Source organism: Empidonax traillii, unplaced genomic scaffold (assembly GCF_003031625.1).
Source record: "Empidonax traillii isolate 1590-97213 ecotype Southwest subspecies unplaced genomic scaffold, ASM303162v1 scaffold119:size1479319, whole genome shotgun sequence".
Lineage (NCBI taxonomy): Eukaryota > Metazoa > Chordata > Aves > Passeriformes > Tyrannidae > Empidonax > Empidonax traillii.
Window position 1 is genome coordinate 1450246 of NW_020955312.1, and position 16396 is coordinate 1466641.

At 42.4% G+C, this 16396-nt stretch overlaps 1 protein-coding gene across 5 annotated transcripts in view; it reads right to left on the reverse strand.

The window, feature by feature from the left end:
• Positions 1 to 16371, reverse strand: part of NOL4 (nucleolar protein 4) — a 191146-nt gene extending 174775 nt beyond the window's left edge. For 3 of the 5 annotated variants that reach the window (XM_027883155.1, XM_027883154.1, XM_027883158.1), the window contains exon 1: positions 15896 to 16371. In XM_027883155.1, the coding sequence (XP_027738956.1) occupies positions 15896 to 16162 (267 nt within the window). In that variant the 5' untranslated portion in view covers positions 16163 to 16371. Of the gene's footprint in view, positions 1 to 477; positions 535 to 15895 lie in introns of those variants that run through there. The other 2 variants (XM_027883156.1, XM_027883157.1) reach the window with 2 other exon arrangements.
• Positions 16372 to 16396: the final 25 nt, after the last annotated feature.

The following is a 16396-nucleotide window of genomic DNA, read 5'->3' on the forward strand; positions in this document are numbered from 1 at the left end:
GAAGAGAAGGTTGCATGGAGACCTCATAGCAACCCTCCAGAGTCTGAAGGGGAAGCCAAAGAGGGACTCTTCGTCAGAAACTGTAGTGACAGGACAAGGAGTAATGGGGAAATTTAGATCAGATACTAGAAAGAAATTCTTTACTGCAGGGGTGGTGAGACACTGGAACAGGTTGCCTGGGGAGGTTGTGGATGTCACAAACAACCCCAGCAGTGTTCAAGGCCAGGTTGTATAAGGCCTTAAGCAACCTGGTCTAGTGAAAGGTTTCCCTGCTCATAGCACGGGGTTTGGGCCTAGTTGATTTTTGAGGTCCATTCCAACCCCTTAACATTCTATGATTCAGTGATTCCATCACCCAGCCATCTCCACCACTAGCATTACTCAGGGTGCTACCAGTGCTAGCAGTAACCACCACGCCAGGCAGCCACAGGGGTTTTGCTGCGCTGAAAATACACCGGAGCTGATGTTTTACTTCACCGCACGGTATTCCCTTCCCACCGTGGGTGCTTGCTGACGGCTTCGGGGCCTGGCCGCGACCAAAGCGGGGGCAGAGGATTTCTCCACACCCTCCTTCCCCCCCAACCCCCCCTTCCTTCCTCCCCGCCCCTACCACCCGCAGCCCTTTTCCCTGGAGTGCTGGCACAGCCTGGCCGCTCGGGATGCGGGGGGAGCGGGGGCCGAGGGGGCGGCGGTGGCCGCACAGGTGCTGCCGCAGCCCGTCGCCATGGGAACGGCGCTGCCGAGGGCGCGGTGGCCGAGCCCGGCCGGGCCCCCCCGCCCGCGAGTGGGAGCGAGGAGCGGGTGTGTGCGTGTGTGTGTGTGTGTGTGTGTGTCCCGGAGGTATTGCACTGTTTCCATAGGAACAGGCGGGGGGAGGCGATGGCGGCACGGCCACACCCTCTCCCCGCTCCCCCTCCCCCGTGCCCTCAATGCCAGCCCGAGCCCTGAATCAATTAATGGAGCCGGCACTGGGCTGGGAGCGGGGAGAGAGGGCTGTGCCCCCCTCGGGGCAGCCCCGGCACCCAGCTGGCGTGGCGGCCGCGCTGCCTCCCGCAGGGGGACCCCAGGACGCGGGGTGGCCCCGGCAGATGGTCCCTCCGCAGCCGCCCCCCGTGCCCGTTTCATGCCCGGCACGGTGAGCCCGGGGATAAGCGCTGGGGAGCACCGGCCGCACCCCGGGACACCCGCGGGGAGAGAAGGGGCGGGGGACACACACACAACAACAACAACAACAACAACAACAACAACAACAACAAAACCCCGTCCCCGCACGGCTGTTTACGGCACCATATGGCTGCAGGGGGAGGGGTGAGGGACATGTCTGCCGAGCCGCCGCGCTCATTATGTCCGATGGAGTCACGGTCACCGCGCCTCCGCCCGCTCCCGGGGCTCGAGGGGACATCCCGCTCCCGGCACACACCGCCGGTGGGGCACGGCGAGCCCCGGGGCGGAGGGACCCCGGCAGCCCTGTGGTGGGCATTCCAGGGAATAAACACGCTGCCCTGGTGCAGTCGGGGAGGGAAAATGCAGCCCCTTCCCCCAAGTCTATTTCTGTTAAAATCTATGTATATCCTTGGCGTAAAGATGAACGTATGGGATGGAGCTCTATTTTGGATCACAGCGGAGCAAATGCTTGAAACGTAAAAAGGAAAATACAACATAAAAACGTTGCTTGTGTTTTTGTTTTTGTTTTTTTTTTTATCGGTGTGGTTTGACACGAAAACCTGACCCATTTTGGGACATTTCTGTTCATGGTTGACACGTATGAAGGACTACAATCGAAGTCCTAGGCATCAAACGCTACACCGAGATCCACAGCGATTAAGGCTATTTTTTTCCGAGCGAGGCAGTCATTCATTTCAGAGTAATCCTCGCTGCACAACGCTGATGGAGGCATGCTCCGTGCAGCGCATCCTGCCTCTGGAGAGCTTTCTCGGCTGGGGTAGGGGAAATGCTTTGAAATGGCTTATGTCTTTCCTCTCAATGATTCATAAGATAGGTGCTGAACCTCACCATCATTAGAGATAAAATCCACAGACTATGAGGTCTGATAATAGGCAACTATACTGCTATCCATATTACCTTGTAAAATTGAAGTATTGATTTTTTTAAAGCATGGTTTGCTACTTAGCCGACCAATCCCACTACTACTGTAGTCAGTGGGATTTTGCTATTGACTTCAGTGGGAACAGCTTTTGCCTTTAAAATGGTCTATTTCACATTATTATGGTAATGTCATTCAGCAATTCTTAAAATTGGCCTTCTTGGCCTTAGACATTTTAAAAGATTAATGTGCAAATTATTTCAGTTCAACTTATTCACCTCATTTCTGCTCATCTTATGTCCAAAGTTTTGTTTGGATAAATTCAATAGATAACTGAGTGCTCCAGATGGTTGTGGGTGGATTGGACCTAATAGATTCTCCAGTTACAAGTTTTTAAGGGTTTTTTTTTGTTTTGGTTTGGTTTGGCTTTTTAATTTTACAGAACCCTCGATTTAGAAACCCATTTGTAGATCTTCTCTTGTGTGCAGCTTTGACTGCATTTGGTTGCTCACCAAAATAGCATGCCTTCCAAAGCAAGATTAAAAATATTAAAATGCAGCCAGTGCAGGGACTGGTTCAGTTCAACTGAAGCCCCACAAATGGGCTGATCCTCCTGCCCATAGATAATATAAATTTGAATCTTGGCACCTGCCATTGGATTGGAATTCTAAATGAGAAACAGCAGGCCTTGAGGTCTGGAAATAAAGGCAACACGAGGGAAAAAAAAAAAAAAAAAAAAAACAAACAAACCTGTTCTCTGCCTATTAGTAAATAATAAACTGCAGCAGCAAAGAAAAATGACAAGGATGGAGGAAAACATGTAGCACTGCGGAATCAGATAGGTATTGGGACTATGACATAACAGGAAACACGTCCAAATTCAAACTGCGGGGTGTATCTAGGAGCTTTAACACTTATTCGAGTATTTGTGTAACTACAGTGTCTGGCAACATTCTGCTTAGCTAGTTTTTGCTACATCATGCTGTGATACTCACTGAACTAAATGCTGTTACAATTGTAAGTTGTAATAAATGATTGGGAATAGACACAGAATTTATCCAAATAACGTGCTGAAGACAAATTTCCAAGGAAAACGCACATCCCAAAAAAACATGCTTCATTTTCCTGACATTTTCCAGGCAGGAAATCTTACAGTTGTTCTGTGCTTATATGTGGCTGATAGGTATGCCTAACTGCCTAAATACTGAGTTTGAAGATCAAAAGTTGTTTTATTACCAAACTAACAGGAAGCATCAGCCTTCTTTTGCCTGGTTTACTTCATTAACTTTATTATTATTACCGTGAAATGTGTAATAAGTGTTTTCCAGGCTTATTTTACTTTCCTCAGCCTTTCCCGAAGCTGACTTTCCTGTTTTTGGATGAGCTCACAGGAAGCTATTAAGCCAAAGTTTGTTTATACTTGATTGGCTTTAACACTTCACTCCATTTGCTCTCTCATCTCACTTTTCTTCTGCTCATATTAGAAGCAGGATTGCTCTAATGCAAATATTGTTCAAAGAGACAGGGAAAAGGGATAAAGATCTGAATCCTCCCCATGGAAGATGTCCTAATGTGATATCCATAGAAAAGGGAGATTACTTAACAACAAGTAAACAAACAACCTCAGTGGTGTAATTGAGGGTGAGTGTATATGTTGGGTATGTTTAGATGGGAAGGGGACAGGATGCTCCTTTAGTTGACTTAAATACATGGAGAGTTTGAAGGACTGAGATAAGCTCATCCTCCAGGTTAGTTTTTCCCTCCTTAAATAATCAGAATATGGGGATTTCAACAAGAGAGCTGTCTATACAGTGTTGAGTTTAACTCCAACACTGCAGAAGATAATAACCTAAGAGGTGGGAGCAGGGTGCTCCTAGTATTTTTTTACATCTGACTTTGGCCTTGCTGTTATTAAACCTTTCTAGATATTTTTATACCTTTTTATAAACTTGCCTATGCATTTGCTAAACGCTGGTCTAGCACACTGGAACATACCGTGGCAAAACCAGATAGCACTTAGAGGTAAATTATTCTTTACAAACAGAAACACTTTATCTAAACATATCCTATTGAAGCCACACAGTCAACCAACTGATTGGGGCATTGAGTGCCCAGGGCAGTGGACTCCTCCCTCGGGCACTGTCCATTGCAAAGCCTATGCCTCAGGTGCTGCATTACGTCTTCAAAACAGGGGCATAATCTTTGTGCCAAAATTAAAAAAAAAAAATATATTCACACACCTTCTGATGGTCCCATACCAGGAGCGGATTTTACCCAGCATTATTTAGGATGACAGGATTGGTCCTTCAAAGCCTCACAAATTTCACCAGCTAAATTCCTTTGAGCTTCTTACAGCTATAGTTTTTCAGCTTTTTTTATAGGTTTCTTGGTTCACTCTTTGGCTCTATTAAGCAAAGTACTAATTTACTTTAAAACACTTTCACTTAACTATCTCTTTGTACTTGATTTTTTTGCTTGCTTTCAAATTACAGCAAGCATGATGATGAAATTTGTTAAATTTTTTGAAGTCCGTATATGTGAAAATTTTCCTGACTTTACACTTATTAAGAATTAAATTTCTCTAAAAAAAAATTTGGTAATTACCTATACATTCATTGGAGTTCAATGATAAGTAGCAGAAAAGCACAAAGTTCATTAGAATTCTATTAATTTAAATGTTCTACTTATTAATAAAACTTGACCCGCTTTCTCCTATTTAGGAATGCTTTTTCCTACTCAGCTTTTGAAAGCAGTCCTTTTGGTTCAAGTTGAAAATGTAAGGTTCAATTAGGAATACAGGTAAAACAATATTTGCAGTTCTACAATTTCGTCGAAGTCTGATGTGTCTTGCCAAAACTGTGCTGAAGAGAATAATACTGAAATTTTCTGTTTAGAGGGGCTATTAAAGAGGAAGACAGTAGTCTTATTTTAACCAACTTTATTCAGTTCTAGACCTAGCTTTATTTATTTTGCTTTATTATTTGCTTTGGTGCAAATTTAACTCTTTGAAAGCTCCTCATGTGTCCAATTCAACTTTCAGTTACACCAAAACAATGATAACGAGGCCTTGTGCATTGGTAACACATGGCAGAGGATTTGTGTAAGTTTTCTAAAAAAAACCACAGGGTCAAAATGCAATGACTTTACAATAAATGTCTTTATGAAAAATTCTGGGGTTTGCTGCTGCGTCTATACAGAACTTACTATCCCATCTCCTTGTTAGATAAGCCCAAATTGAGACAAAAAAAAGGCTAAGTGTATGAGGTCTCTCTGAACCACAGGTTTTAGAAGGATGCCTGGCATTTGAATGTAGCACTCATTAGGAGGAGGCTGACTGTTTGCTCACTACAAATGAAATACTTCAGTATTACAGCAACCATAGCCAGGGGGCTTTGCTGAACTCTCAGAATATAAAAAGATAAAGGTTATCAAAAGATGTCATAAAAAAAAAATTATGACTATGTCTAGATTAAGGGAGGAACAAGCAAGTTACATTCTTTTTTCCTTTCCACTGCAGTTCCTTGAGAAATACAATGGGGCAAGTCATCTAATTATATATATGCCATACTTCCTGGTCACACTGGTGAAAAAGCAAAGTCTTCCAGAAACTGTCATCATTTGAATGAGCTAATTTCCTCTTGTATTTGCCATTAATTCTCTAATAATTCTGCTCCTTTTTCTTTTCTTCCCACCATGGTAAGAGTTTGGTAGTAGTTGCAACAAATAAACACACACAGAAAGCTAGCACAGGTAGACAAAAATACAGAGGTGAAAACAGCACATTCCTTCTCATCACAAGTGCAGCAAATTGGAAACTAGAGGTAGTTCATTGCAAATGTTCTGTGTAAATCACAATAATCTCATGCACTGGTCCACACAGGGTAATGCCAGAGCTCTTGATGGTTTCCCTCCTTCCTCCAGACTAGTAATATCACCACAGCAACAAGCCATAGAAACTGCTGCAGTCAAACTGACCAACAAGCCATCTAGTACCAGTCTGCAAGGGAGTCTGCAAAAGATGTCAGTAATTAGTAAATAAACAAATTCCAAAACAAAATACAGTACATTACGCAATAATGACTGATTTATTTTCCTCTGCTAGCTTCAGTCAACCTAAGAACACATACCTAAAACTTAATAATCTATTCATGAAACAAGAGCATGAAGGCTGAGACAGAGACCAATGCTAAAATTCAGTACAAAGGAGAAGGGGATGGGAAGAACCTGGGATTTCACCACGCCCCACAAGCCTCCCCTTATGTTGACTGTATGGGCTGGAGCATGACTAGCCCTGAGAGATGCTCTGTGGGAAAACACCTGGGGAGATGCAGCAAAACACCAGGTGAGAGCCAGGCAGCAGGTCCGTGCCATCACACCAATGCCCGTGCTCCGAGTGACACAGAGCAGGCAGGGCAGAAACATGACCTTGTCCTCCCTTCTGCTCTAGACAGCAAGGCTGAACTGACATAAAGAGCATACTACATCCTTACAAGAGCCACAGACCTATTATTCTCCTGTAAAATTCTTGGAAAAAAAAATTAATTAATCAATCAGGTTTTCTCTAGGGGCACTAATGCAGACTTTCCATCCCCAACAATATTGGTCATAAAACAATGGCCTAGCTTTGAATTTACTTTCTGAGATGGTTGTCAAAAGAGTCTTAGGAGATGAAATAAAATTAAAAAGGGTGACTGGTGAATCCTCTCTCTCTGCTGTTCACCAGTATTTACACCACACTATTTTACTCATCTTCTTTCCACCTCTTTACATGTCTGTTTTCTGCTGTGCATTTTCTCTTAATGTTTACCTTTCTGAGTGATAGAACCCTTTAAAACTATTTCTCTTATAAATATCCCTTTTCTTTAATTAGCTTAGTTACCTTCCATGGACCTTTCATCTGTCGTGACCTTTTAGAGATGAGATAAATACACTAAGCATGTTATTAAAGGCAGGGACATACCATTTAGTTAACAAGAAGAATAAGTTTTCAATGTTATTCTCTATACTTTTCCTAATGCCAGTTTTTATTATACCTACTGTGCTTGTTTTAGATACACTTATTGATTTGTTTGAAACTATTCCTAAATATTTCCCTCAAGATGTTATACTAATTCCATTCATTTTAAATGTGATTGAAAAGCTTGAATTCTTCCTTTCCTTTCAAAAAGCTAATGTCATGATGGCAAAAAAATGCAGATTATCTGGCAATTGTCTGTATAGAATTCTGCCTGACATGATTTCTCCTTTTTTTAAACTTTTTTACGATATTTCTACTTTACCTCCCAATTCTTCTTTCACTTGCTTAACCTAATTAATTTGTATTTCCATCCAGTGTTCAAATTCCTTCATTTCCCTCAGTTTTTTGTGTACCTATGTATACGTATATACTTATGTGTCTGTATACCTACACAATGGACTGCATTGTATAGCTCTCAAACACTTCCTATGGTTTCCCAACTCTTCACCATTTTTAGTTTGTCATCATAACAAAAGTTTCAATCCTGCTTTAATAAAGTCAGTATCAGACTGGTTTCATTTCAGAAGGAAGCAAGAACCAAAGTTTCACCTGAAAATTTTTGAAAGATTCCTGAACATAACAAGTTAGAAAAATATAATTAACTGTCACAAGATCCAAATTAGTTCCACCAACGAGGTACAGTTATATTAACACTTAACTTCATTTTAAATGATTCTTACTGATTTTTTTTTTTTTTTTTTTTTTTTTTTTTTTTTTTTTTTTTTTTTTTTTTTTTTTTTTTTTTTTTTTTTTTTTTTTTTTTTTTTTTTTTTTTTTTTTTTTTTTTTTTTTTTTTTTTTTTTTTTTTTTTTTTTTTTTTTTTTGGTATTGCAACATGGTTAACTAGTCTGTCATTTCTATGAACTATTTTTATCTCTTTGTTTTTTTGTCCATACTCCAGTATCATTGCCATGTATAGTGGCAAATGGTATATTTTAATAATAGTTTAATTACTTACTTCTTAAATTCTTTAGTGTTATTGAACTTGTATTAGTCCCAGGGATGCACTGTAATTTAATATCACCCCTTTTTTTATTTCCCTATTTCTGATCATTCTTCAGTTTCATCAGCTGAAAAATGTAACCCCGGGATAGGTATTTCTTTATTAGCCCAATCACACACTGAAAAAGATGAAGATACACAGTGAAAAATAAGGTTCTGTGAAACCTGTTTATACTTCTTGTCTTTCCTGTCTGCTGAAACCTCTGGCCATACCTTAGCTGCTCTTCTCTTATGTATCTAATTACTTATATAATTACTTGCTTCTAACTCCTATCAGTCTGGGGTCGTGAGAGTCTATTCCTAAGTGTGATTTTCCACATGCCAGCATGATGCTGCTTTACTCTACAGATAGGTCATGATTTAGTGGCAGCTACTTCAGCTCTGGATCTGCCTTGAACAAAAGTTTTCTACAAAATTCACCTGGCAATGTTAGTAGTGGTATGTATTAGTCCAGAGGCAACAAACAGAGCAATCACAAGACGTATTCATTTAAAAACTGTACAGTGAGTTAGAGCTGTAAGTCATTTAAGTGCAAGTAATCTCATTGCCTAAATTTTTTTAAGTAGTACAGTCAAAATGTTATAGCATCCACGTCTTGTTCTATTAAAAACTCTGGAGTAACAAAATGTACAAAACCATCAGACACACAGACCTTACAATACATACAATACTTGCAATACAATACAATATATAAAACCTCTCGTTTCCCAAAAGAGCTTAATTGCAGGCTCTCAAGTATAAAAGGTTGAATGAGTTTCATCCTAGGCTGAAGTAACTCATTTGATAAAAATTGCCCTTCCAAGTCTATACAGAATATTTCTTTCTGACAAAAAGTATTTACTTGAGGTTGACTCTAACATAGATCAGTTTTATTAACTAAACCATTTGCTACAGATGGCCCCTTAAGTTAAAGAGTATCCACATTTATAACAAAATGTTTCAAACCCCACATTTCACTTTCAACAACTAGCTGTAACCCCTGCAGATGCACACAGTAACTCAGGTTTTGTAGCTTGCAGAGTTAGTGAATAAGCAGTTAGAAGTCTGTACAATGGTCTGTGATAAAGCTGATCATCACTGAGAAAATCCATCTGGAAAACTGGAAATTTGCATCTGGAAAACTGCTCAATGCCAAAAGTTGTAGCATGTCTTCCCTGGATATTGATAATGCCTACCCGGATGCTGTATGCTTATAAACCATTAAAAATTACCTTGCTAGTGGAACTATAAGGTTTTGAGGCTCATCTATTTAAAGAGAACAAAAAGGTAATTTAAGCAAGCTGCAGGATCACTTTCAGTGCTGTTGCAGGACAATGCAAACAACTCTCATTGCACCAGGTAATACCCCCTGCATTTTCCAGTCAGAGAGGCTTCCGGGAAGTCTAAAATTACTTATACAAGACAAAAACATCTTTTACATCCTGGAAAGCTCTACTAATTTTGAAGGCTGTGTTGACCAGAGTCAACCTACTCAACAAGAAACAGAAGATGCTCTGTGGTGCAAGGGAGGCTGCAGAATCTGGTATGATCCTCCCTCCTGGAGAGTGTGTTTCCTGCCATGCTGTCTCATTTATATGCCCTGCTTGTTTTGTTCCTCTTTTACCAGCAAACTCTCAACAGGTGTATCCTGCATAACAGGGAAAGATCGGCACCCAAATAGCTTCCTTCAGACCAAACAGCTGCTGGTTGCCTCCTTTCAACAGCAGACCAAAACTCACAGTTCAACGTCAGCCAATTTTAATTTATTTCTGTAGCGTAAAATGAAATTTGGATCATTAACTTCCATATTCATCCAGCATTGGCACTAGCCTTTTTCCCCTAGGGGCCCGAGCATGAGAAGCCCTCAGTATGTGGGGTCTCTCTGTGTAGTCTCTCCAGATTGTGTCTCCTTTCAGCCTAAGGTGTCGAACAAGAGCAGTGATGATCACCCAAGAGGTTAGGGGAAGAAAGTTTCTCTGTAACAAGATCAGAAAAATTCCCATCATGCTGTACTGGTGTCTATCAGCCCGCTTGAGCCCTAACCTTGCAGCAAATACCTGCTTATTTCCCACTTATCACATAGCTATATAGCCACAAAAAAACCACTCAGTACATCTAAAGAAAATCAGGGTTGCAGCATCTGAGCAGCAGTCCCTTCATCATGACCAAATCCAGTGCAGCTTCTCTGACAAGAGACTGAGGATAAGAGTGAAGAAACAAGTTCACTACAGCCTCAGTCTTCTCTGCAAAGATTCACAGCACCATACAAATTAAACTGGGACTTCTTGTTTCTGATTACTGGAAAGGTTTGGGCTTTTGAGCCCTTGCCCAGGTGATAGCACTGAATTTGTTGTCCTGCCTCTCACTACATGTGTGAGATGGGATGGATATATCAGTGCTAGTTTTCGTTTGTGCACTGCTACACCCTTATTTAATGTTTCTAAAGTAACATCAACATATTCTACCTTAAAATACTTGGTTTTTAAAAATCTGTTCTCTCTGGCTCATGTTTTTTTGAAAATTCTAACTGAACATTGTTATTAAGAAATCTCAGCTCCTCCTCTCCTAATGCCTCTCTCACAAACGTGTGTGGAAATGGCATCTTACATATGGCCGCTTTAACATTTTTAAATTCCAGGACAGAGTTATTCTCTTTATTCATGAACACTTCACTGAATGCCTGCATTAAGAGTTGCCAACTAAACCAGTTTTGTTCCATCTGCTATGACCATTTTCCAGCACTGCCTGTGTGATTCACCAGCATCCCTCCTCACAGAGTCTATTGGGAGGTCTGCAAACAGCAGGGCAGAGGGTGCGGGTAAAGGGAGGAGACAAAGCTCTGCAGACCTGAGCAGAGGTTAAGGAAAATGTGGTGGGCAGTTAAAACCAGACAGGGTTCTAATACTGCTCCCGAGCCTGGAAGGTGCATTTAATGTGACTGAAAACTCCTTGCACAATTGTACCTTGGGATAAATTACAGCTCACCCTCAGCATCACCTTTCTGCAGTACTTACTGCCATTGTGTGCTGGAAGTTCAGTAGGCTATAGAGCTACCAATATATATTTGACAAAGACTTCTATACATCTTTTTAATATTCATGATGACCAAAATGGGGAGAAATGCAAAAAAAATGCTTATTTTCAGATTGTTATAAAATGCTCTAAAATAATAAACAATATAAAACGTAAGATAATTTAAAGCAATAATTTTTTACATATAAGCTATTTATATGGTGATCTCTTTCTTCTATTATTCATGAACAAAGTAATTTATATAAAACCAAAAAGAACATAAACTCAAATGTCTATCTACTGTTCTTCAAGTCCAACAGAAGAGGTGGGCTGGGATACAGCCTGTTCCTTTGAGCTGACTGGCCTATAATTTTAAGCCCTAAATCCTGTAATCAGGTTCAGTAGTACAGCCCTGCACCTGCAGGGAGCCTTGCTGGTTCTGCTAGCAGCAACCCATGAGGTACCAGATCCTCCTGCAGGATCTGAGGATTTAAGTAAACTGAACAAAATTTGGTGTCAGAATGAAAGTTCACTCTCTGCTTGTAGTTGGAAAATATAAAAGAAAGCATAGAAAAAAATCATACATTAGGTCTGTGATATCATTAAAGTCAGTGCAGTCATTCCAAATTAGTAATGACATAAAAGTAATCTGAACTTGGCCTTTGAGGTTATATTCTATTAGTTTGCTAATATTGTGTAAATTCTATACTTGAAAGGTATCCTGCAGTCATCTTGGCCCTTCTCTTTCAAAGGGAACTTCTGCTTAAAATCTGCTGATACCAGCTCAGGCCATTATTTCATAACTTCTTTTTAAATCACAACTGATTTTTAGGGTCCATATTTCTGTCTACAGGAAACATCAAGCCAGAGGAAGAAGAGTGGTGAAAAGAAATTTGTTTTCAAGTTGACAATCAATAAACAGTTCCAGCTAAAAAACTATGAAAAAATAAATTAAAAAATACACCACAAATATCATGTAAACCAATAGAAAGGTTATCATACTAGAAATAGTAGTTCCATGCCTCCTTATGGTTGGTGAGTACCAACCACTAAAAGTCAATACTGTCAACCATTTGGCATATTTGTTGGCCTAACCAGTTTTGTTTATACAGTGTGTCTAGGCTAGGCATAATTCCACTGCTTGCAGCTTGGGCTTAATGCAAGAAAATCTACAGTGGTAACAGGAGCAATCTGAAAACTTGCAAAGTGAAATACTTGCTGGGTTGCATGTAGGAATACCTTAAGCCTATAGGAATACCTTACTGCGTGTTATCCCACTCAGGACCTAAAATGGCTGTTTTGCAGGGAATGTTGTTGCCTGGTGACCAAAAGTGCATCTCCTAGGCCACAGAGGGATGTGAACATTCAGAAATTGATTTGTTCCTGTTGCTTTTGAGAAGACCATACCCGTAAAATAGATTAAGCCAGCACATAATCATCTATGCAGTCTCCTTGCTGGCATGCTTAAACTTGATACTGAAGACAGGCCTGTGATTTTGAGCTACTTATCAACCAGGAAAGGGAAAAATAGAATAATACCTTGTGCGCTACTGCCCACAGAATATGAAAGCAGACCAAGCCTCAGCTACTGTGAGACTGCAAGACACCCCTGCTTCAATTAAGTCTGTGTTGTACATCTAGCCTGTTCCGGTGCAACCTCCCAGTTGCTATCAGGCTCTCTTTCTTTCATTAGAATCAAGTAGTTAATTAGCCCCAGCCTGTCCTCTCTCCTTCTCTCTTTCCCTTTAACGCAGCAGTAATGATGTCTAATTACCAGCAGCAGTGGATTACAGCACCATCAGGAGCAAATCTCTCTGGCTGACAGCAAAGCTGAGCAGCAAATCTTAAAGCTTCAAGGAGAGAATAATTCCTAACGAAGCATTTGAATATTTGCTTATTTTTGACCAGCTTGTGACTGTAGAGTCCAACTTGTAATTTCATCCATCCTGTTACTGCACGGGGAGTGCTCATGCTGCCAACAGTGATTAACTTTAAATTGAAATTGCTTTTACCTATGGTGAGATCAAGTGATGGACAAGAAGAGGGAGAGAATGAGTGAGAGATTCACAGTCTGAGGGTCTGTTACCAGTTGGGGTTCTCTCTGCAGACTGGACAGGCTCAAATGTACAGGATAATAATGAGAGACAAGGGAAAAACCAAAAACAGTGGGGCTGTTTCCAAATGGTCGTAAATTAATAAACTCTTAAATAATTGTAAGAGTTAAAGAAATGAGAGAAGGGGCTTTTAAGGCTTACCAACAATTACTGTCTGATGAAAATCCAATTTTTTCCCCCAGTAACTTATCATTCCCAGCTGGGTGAAATTCTAGGGCCCTTGAGTCAATTGGAGCTTTGCCACTGGCTTCCTTTGGGCCAGGGGCTGCATCCCTGTTCTGTCACAGAGGTTCTCTCTGAGCTTTCAGTGCTGCCCCAGCTCTGGAAATAGCCCATAAAAACCATTGCCACTCTGCAAGTCTGCTTAAATACTCCTCTGCCTTTTGTGACGGCATAGTTGCACCAGATTCACAGGTTTAGGAGAGGGTGTCATTTGTTTCTCAGAGCTGAATGTTGTATGGGAGTGCCAAGCAACACCTTTTCTCATTTGTGTTGGACAACAGATTTACATTTGCCTGCAGGAAGAAACTCTACCTACATGCAAGATCTGTTCTGTAAAGGTTTATATGTTATTGTTCAGGTAATATACAGCTATTTAGGAACTGCTTGCAGATAGGTCATGCTAACTTTCCTTTCTTGATTTCATTAGCAGACATCCTTATTTTATTAGAATGCCTGCTTGGTTGCTTAAGCTATCCAAACCCAGTTACTTCTATATTAATATAAATACATATATAGGGACATACAGAGACATTCACAGCCAAGGGTTTGACTCCCCAAATGCACAAAGATGAGACCAGCAAGATGCTCGACCTCTGACTGAAATCCCTGGTGGGGAGAAAATAAAATAAAAATTGATTCTGTGTTCTAAAAATAGAAAACAGGAAGCAAGGTGGGACTCCAGGCTTTCATGGCATAGCAAAGGTGAGAGAAAACAGACAACCTGATCATCACTGAGTCTTGTATTTCAGACGCCCAAAAAAGCACTTAATTTTTAAATCCCATCTTGTAAAATAAACGTTACTCTCTTTTTTTTTAGTAGCAAAGTCAATGTAATTTTAAAAAATACTGAATTTGCTTACAGTTTTGAACTTGTGGTGAAAAGGATAGTCTTGGGAATATACAATCACGCTCGCTGGCTCACCAAAATAATTATTTCAGTGAGCTGAAGAGATATTTAAAAATACCGACCTATTTGGAGACTTTTGCTTTAGACGACGTTTTTGTTATAAATTGCATCTACGTTACCCTCTGGCCTCAGAAATTAGCAGTCATCTAACAGTAGAATAGATATCTGCCAAATAACCTGAATCTATAGGCAGACCCGGAACACTTCAGTGAATAAAAACCATAGAGAAGGAACAAACTCTGTCCAGAGCTTCTTTTTCATTTTCAATCTTCAGATATGTAAACTCCTTAAAATTAATTTCCTGTCTCTGCCTCCTCACAGCCACGACAGAGCTGATGACAAGGGGGCAAGTAGAAGCCAGCCTCTGGGAATGCCCAGGTTTATGACTTCAGCAAGGCAAAGAGAGGCAGATTTCCCCAGCAGCCTACGTCACAACCCAACCCAGAATACTTTCCAAGAAGCCCCCTTTGCTGCGCCACTCAGCAATGTTCCCATTAGGTCCAGATAAGCTGCCACTCCAGGAAAAAAAAAAAAAGGGGGGGGGGAAGAAAAAAGAAAAAAGAGAATATTGCTCATCCAAGCCAAATGCCCAGGCAGGAATATTTTTAATTGCTGGGTTTCCTTTCTCGGCTCCCCCTCCACACCCGCCCCACGCACAGACAAAAGAAGCTTAGTTTGCGTGACCCAGCACATAAGTAAGAATAACGATACATTAAGAGAGTTCAATAGGCAAAACCTACTTGCAACCAACAGTCCCCATCTTCTTAAAAAGGAAAATCTGTCGCTCCTGCCACCACCAAGCATAATAGCTCTCCTGCTGTCAGACCTGCACCGAGTCCGCAGCGCCAGCGCCTGCCGGGGATGCCCCGCCACCCTACCGCATTGAATGGAGTGCTGAGAGGCTCCCGCGACCCCAGAAAGAGTCACAAAATACACCCTTCCCTCGCTCATGCGGAACCCCGCTCTCCCTTTGTTGAGCATCCTCTCTCTCCCCCGCCGCCCCTTACTAGCGCAGCCGGCGCTTCACAGCCAAGCCGGGCACATTTCGTGGCCGCTCGGCGGCGGCTTCGGGGCTGCGGGCTAACAAAAAAAAAAAAAATAGTAATAAATAAATAAATAAATAAATGATAACCCCCCAACCGATATCCCGGGGAACCACCGCCCGGCGCCGCGCCTGGCTTAGTGCCAGGCAGGGTACCCCCGTGCGCCATCCATCAGCCCCGCCGGCGGCGGGGGCCGCTGCCCGGGGCGGCGGGGCCCGGCACAATGGCCAGAGCGGCGGAGGCGGCGGGACAATAGCCCACCCAAACCGCGCCGCGGCGGCCCGGGGGAACGGGAGGGACGAGGAGGATGAGGAGGACGAGGAGAAGAACCACACCGACCCGGCGGGGTGCGTTGTGCGCGCGATCGCTTTAAATGAAAGGACCCACAAAGACCTCGGCGGTGTATAATGTGACAGGCAAACGCAACATGGTGATGATGACTTGGGGGAAGAGGGAGGAAGGAGCCAACTGTGGCTGCGGCTCCCCCTGCGCCTCTCGCTCCCGGAGCGGGCTGCAGCGGCCGACATAGAACAAGGAAGACAATTCTCTACTAACCGTGGTTTTGACTGGCACGTACAGCACTTGCTTCCCTCCTCCAGCACCACCACTGACCTCGTCCGAGTTGCCGAGCTGGAAGCCTTTAGATTTGACCCAGAATTTGAATTTGGCATTATCCGTGGAGCTCGACTCGGAGCCGTTCAGGAGCTGGACGATCCGGTCGTATTTTTTACGGGTCACCGTCTTGGTTTTTCCAGAGTCCCCGTAAGTCCTGAGACACCAGTCCTGGAACTGGCGGTACATGTCCCGGTCGCTGCTCTCCATAATCTCCTAGCACACACACGCACACATGCACACGCCGGGGCGCACACACACACACACACACGGACAGACACACAGACACGCACAAGAAACGGGCCGGGGTGCGGGGCCGGGCCGCCCCGCCGCACTTTGCACCTGTTCACCCAGCGCTCATGAAAAATGCATCCACCTCCGAGCCGGAGCGAAGGAGGTCCCGGTGCAGGCAGATCCCAGCGGATTTTTTTTCTTTTTTCTTTT